At 32.4% G+C, this 6119-nt stretch overlaps 1 protein-coding gene across 1 annotated transcript; it reads left to right on the top strand.

The window, feature by feature from the left end:
- On the top strand, nucleotides 1969–5075 carry LOC107634739 (metacaspase-3-like). The gene is made up of 5 exons (XM_016338161.2): nucleotides 1969–3208; nucleotides 3375–3705; nucleotides 4222–4339; nucleotides 4579–4761; nucleotides 4847–5075. Exons 1-5 carry the CDS (start codon nucleotides 2659–2661, stop codon nucleotides 4904–4906), a joined length of 1242 nt encoding a protein of 413 aa, XP_016193647.1. The 5' UTR covers nucleotides 1969–2658; the 3' UTR covers nucleotides 4907–5075.

Consider the following 6119-nt stretch of genomic DNA (forward strand, 5'->3'; position numbering starts at 1 on the left):
TATTCATTAAAAATTAAAAAAATTTAACTAATACTAACATTAACATAATATCCTTACATACAACTGATAACAATGCACCAACATCAATTCATTCCAAATCACCACTCATTTATTTCAAGATTTTAGCAGAAAGAAACATAGATAGTGACGGGTTCAGAATTTAAGTAATATGGGCCAGATATAAATATAAGAATTAAAATAATTTATAAAAATTGTTATATTTCATTTGAGATTAGAATTATATATATTTGACACTCAATTCATCCCCCTTAGTAGTTTTGTTCATTGGGCTTGCATGAGAACCACAAAAAAGCATCACTCCACTGGTAATTGGACAACTCAAAACCAATCAACCCATCATTTTTGTAACAAAAATTAGGAAAAGTATAGGTACTAACATATTATGTGCCAACTTGTTTTGAACAATAATTAATTATTATATTTTAAACACATATATAAAGAGACACATCCAAAAAATATATTTATAAAGACACTTTCATTAAACACTCTTATAAATAAGAGGAGAAATTCTTCGCATACAAGTCCAATTAAAACTAACGCTCAAAACGCGCTTCGAACCGTTCTTCTTCCTCTTCGTCTTCTTCTTATTCTTTTCTTTCGTTTCTTGTCTTCTCTTTCTCCTCCTTCTTCTTCTTCTTGCTGCACGTTCTTCTTCCTCTTACTCTTCTTCTTCTCCTTTTCTTTAGTTTCTTGCCTTCTCTTTCTCCTTCTTCTTCTTCTTGCTGCACGTTCTTCTTCCTCGTCTTCCTCTTCTTCTTCTTCATTTACGTGCTTTTCTCTCTGTTTTCTTTCTTCATTATTCTCGATTTCCATTGTTTTTTGACATCAAGCTCTGAAATCGTTTTTGAAAAAGAAGAAGCAGCAGAAGATAAAGAGGAGAAAGAGAAAGAGTTCTAAATTATGCATAAGGTGTACTTCAACGAATTTTGGGTGTATTTCTGTAATCGTTTGGGTGTATTTCTGAAGTTCCATTATTTTCAAAACGATTTCAAAGCTTGATTTCATAAACCATGAAAATCGAAAAAAAAAAAACGAAGAAGAAGAGGAAGAGGAAGAGGGTAGCAATTTGTAAGATTTGTAAGTCCAAAAGACTTGTATGTGTAGCAGGCCTCAAATAAGAGTTGACAGAAATGTTGTTGGTAACGTAGCGGAATTGCAAAAATTAATATAAGAGAATTGTTAAGTAAAGAAGTAAGATATTTGTTAATTTTCATGTATGGGTTTTTTAATGATATTTTTACATAAATATGTTAAAAATGATAGTGACATCATTAAAAATTTAAAATAGAAATAACATATCCATTTTGTAAGATACACTACTTATTCATGAGTTAAAAAATCATACTTATACAAAACAATAAAATTTTGGTTCTTAAATTTTTGTATAATAATTTTGTGTATTTGATTGGGAAACGACTTGCATATTGCATATCATGCATGCCCCCTTGTACAAAGAGAGTTGAGTTGCATGCCTAGAAAAACTCAAAACAAACCATAATAACTGTGAAAGCAGCTCGTGATTCTGTAATGTGTTGGAAAGTGGAAAATGAGTACCCGTGAAAAGTCAACAGCGAACAGTTTTGACATGCAACTCATCATAAAGAGTGGCTTCATGCCTTCATCAATCATTGGTGTTAATTTCCAACTCATGATAGAGATAAACACTACGACAGTCACTGCAAATAACGTTAAACAAAGCCTGTCACATTTTGTTTTGGCTTCAAACTTTGGTTGTCTTAATCAAAAGACTAATTGAGGGAAGGAATCCACTAGAGAGATGCCAGCTTTTCATATTTTGAGAGGATGCAAAACGTGACTTTATAAAATTTGCTGTAATTTAGTCTCATTTTCAGTTCAAAAGATTTTAATTTTAGTGTGTGTGTGTGATGTAAATAGCTATTTTTCCCCCCACTCAATCATAGTTAGGCACTTTATATTCTTGAATCCAATAAATCAGGCCAAATTGGAAGCCAGACTGTAATAAATTTTAATTTTTTTGTAGAGGAAAAAGAGAAATTGTAGGTTTGTAACCCATTTTGAGAAGCAAAAGAAATTAAAGTCAAGAGCATCTGGTTCCAATATGCCTGCTTTAGTTGTGAGAATAAGGAATAGAAAGAAGCATATATATTTATATCTTTACCAAGATGCTAATCAGATACGCCATTCAGTACAACACATATTTCTAGTTTCTCACTCTCTTAACCTCTTAAATTAAAGTGGTTGATTAATAATTATTATTCACTGGTGTGGGGTTCCCCTTATAACACAGAATTGACTAACCTTCAAATGGGACCCTGTCAAAAGTTAGCATTTGGATTCTACATTTTGTGTGTCTTTCTTTAATCATCAAAACACGCTATTTGGGTGCCACACTTTCTAGTTTTTGAATAGACAATGCAATGGACCACAATTTTCAGGCATTGGAAAAGTGTACTTCACGTTAATGTAAATGAAATGCATGCAAAAAGGTGATAGATATATTGTAGCCTGATCTGAAATTGCGTTTACCGTTCATTCTATATAGAGCTATAGATTTCTTAATCCAACACTCTGCATTCATTATGTATATATATGTTGGTGATTCCTGCATAATTGGCATATAGCAGAAACTAATTATAATTATAAGTACTGCAAAAAATGGAAGCTTCACTTAAGAACAAAAGATACAAAAAGATTATTGTTTCATCCCCCACAAACACTACTATTCAACGTTGCTATGCTTGCAAAAATGTTTGTAATAGTTCTCAGCCTAGTGCAGAAGCAAGGTTCTTTTGCAGATGGTGTAAATCTGAGTGTGTAAGTGTAGTTACTTCAAGAACAACTCCATACCTATGTTCTACATGCCACAATGTTAGTATTCCAACTCTGGGACAAGAGAAATCCAGGGAAGTGTGTGGAATATGCAGCCAAGTGAAGAAAATTGGAACAAAATTTTTCAAACATGGTTATCCGGATAATCGAAACAAAATTGGAACTTTGCTAAGCAGAGAAGCACCATCTTCAAAGGCTTTATCTTCCTCCTCATCATCCTTCCCAGGCAGACATAGCAAGCGTGCAGTTCTCTGTGGAGTTTCTTACACAAAAATGAAATTCAAGCTCAAGGGAACCGTTAATGATGCTAACAACATGAGGGAGTTGCTGATTAAGAATTTCAAGTTTCCAAATGAGTGCATAAGAGTCCTCACAGGTATCTCACAAACTTTTATCTGGCTACTATAACTAGCATGTAAAAATTATTCTCTGCTTTCTGTTCATTTCCATGTCACATATTCCTTTTCAACTTTAGAATACTAAGAGTTGCACCAATGCTAAGGGATTGAAATGGTGATTAATACCAACAAAATGAAATGCAGAACAAGAGAAGAATGCTGATTTAATACCAACAAAACATAACATCATGGAGTCCTTAAGGTGGCTTGTGAAGGACTGCCAGGCAGGAGACTCCTTGGTCTTTTACTTCTCGGGGCACGGCCTGCAACAACCGGATTTCAAAGAAGATGAGATTGATGGCTTTGATGAAGCTCTCTGTCCGGTTGATTTTATCAAAGAAGGAATGATCATTGACAATGATATAAATTCTACCATTGTTTGGCCTCTCAAGAGTGGTGTCACACTCCATGCCATTGTTGATGCCTGTCACAGTGGAACCATTCTTGATCTTCTCTATGTTTATAATCTTGAAAGGTAACTACATTTTGCGGTTTCTCTTATTTCAATTATTGATCTATTGTATGCTTATAATCATGATTCATCAAAATAAAGTACAATTTTGAGGTTTTCTACTTTTGTTATGTTTTGTAGACTTTGTTTAGTAATTAGTAAATATAGTAGGATAGAAAATACAAAGATGCTAAGATAATTAAAAATAAGAATAAATTACCATTTGTACCCATGAAAGATACAGACGCTGATAAATGTATCCATATAAGAATAAAACGACAATTGTAACTACAGAAGATGGTTTATGTGTGCCAAAAGTACCCTAACAGACCAATTGCGTAACCAACGTTTGGGTACTTTTGGCACATGAAGGCCATCTTTTGTGTTACAATTGTCGTTTTATTCTTATATATGAATATATTTGTCAGCGTCTGGATATTTCATGGGTACAAATGTTAATTTATTTTAAAAATAATTACTGCATTTGAGCATTTCAACCTCATCATAGCCCTTGTAAAAGTTTCTGTTGCATGCTTGAAGGAACATTTGGGAGGATAACAAGCCACCATCAAAGGAACCTATCAGAAAACATACAAGTGGGGGAGTGGCAATTTGTCTCAGTGCATGTGAAGATAGCCAATCAGCTAATGATAGCACAGTAAGCAAATATTAAATTACGGTAATACTAGAGAGACAAAAAATATAGCTCAAACTTACCTTATTTAATTTAACATTCATTAATTTTAATAATAATTAATAAATGTTAAATAAGGCAAGTTTATGCTGTTTTTAGCTAATTTTTTTTTTGTTACCAAACATTTCCGATTAAATTAATAATGAAGTTGAATAATGTAAGATACTTGTTCACACTCTTGTGGGTTTTGCCAACCTACATAGGTCTTTGGTGGAAAAGGAATGAACGGTGTTCTTACTTATCTTCTCGCAAAGGCAATAAGGGAACACCCTCAAATAACTTATGGGGCATTACTAGACAAGTTACAGATTGAAATTAAAAAGATTAATAGAAGTAGATGCCGTAGCAGCATCTTGCAACGTATCTTCCATCGAAAAATTGTACAGGTTTGATTTCAACTAACATTTAACCCTTTAGTTTCTTAACAGTTTATGATATAGTTTTTGTGATGAGACTAAATATACTTTGCAGGATCCCCTTCTCTCATCATCAGAGAAATTTGATGTTTCTACAAAAATATTCGCATTGTGAGCATGTAAGAGGATCTGAATTGCTTGTTTATTGCATATTCTTTGATTAATGTGGATCAGCATCTGTATCTAATTTGAAGCTTTGCACCAACAACTATGGTGTAGTGTAAAGTCCAAGTTTTTATTATGTTCGGTTCTAATAAATTATTGAAACGTTATGAATGAATGAATATTTTCGCTTTTCTAAGTATAGCTTAGTTTAGTAGTGTTGTAATCGACTTGGATTGGTCAAGTGGTCAGTTCACTCATCCGCTTAAATAAGTGAGTGTTCGAATTTAGCCTTATGCACGTAGCAACCTATTAAATAGAGTTCGAATCCGCATCCGTTTAATCTTTGACCTGTCAATTAGGAATACTGTGGTCAACAAAAAAAAAAAGTTTAGTAGTATTGTGTACCTCTTCTTTCAAATCTGATTGAAGAAGCAGTTGGTTGCCACCAGCGAGAAGATGGAGGGCTTGGCGGTGGATCGGAGGAGTCTCCGTCGTACCCATTTCGCGCCAAATTTAGGTGTGTATAACGTACACAAGCATTAAATAAGAACAAAAAAAGGAAAAACAAAAATTCTTGGTTATTTTTCTTTTAAACATTTTAATAATTAAAAGGTTAAATACACTCTGATTTCAAGTGTTCAACCTTGAAAAGTGTTTGTTTAAAAATTAAAACACAAACTATACGTATATTAATTGTCTAAAAATTAGATGTGTTAAAATTTTATTTATAGAAAAATTATAGATATAAATATTAATATATTCAAAAGTGATCAATTTTACATATAATCTTTTTAATAAAATCGTAATATAGTTACGACTTACGAATTTTTTTTTTAAATATTATTTTTAATGAACTAAATTATTAAAAATTTAAAATAATAAAACAATTTTTTAAAGACACGATTAGAATTAGATCTTTTAAGAAAAAGTTGAAACATTTAATTATTTTGATGGACCACAAGTCCACTACATCTCATCATTAAGCGGCAAATTTTAATCCTCCATTTTTCTATATTTTATATGAATAATTGAAATTTAAAAATATGAATTTTGTTAACATATGTTCTAAGGAAATAGAGTGAATACCCCATCCGACCCCTGACAATTATCTCGAAAGGACAACGACAAGAAAAAAAAAACACCCAATCCGGCCCCTGATAATTTTTTGTTGGGACTGATTAGCCCCTGTGCCAAAAAAAATAACATTAAATTTCTTTTGGTAC

The sequence above is a fragment of the Arachis ipaensis genome, chromosome B03 (assembly GCF_000816755.2).
Source record: "Arachis ipaensis cultivar K30076 chromosome B03, Araip1.1, whole genome shotgun sequence".
Classification (NCBI taxonomy): domain Eukaryota; kingdom Viridiplantae; phylum Streptophyta; class Magnoliopsida; order Fabales; family Fabaceae; genus Arachis; species Arachis ipaensis.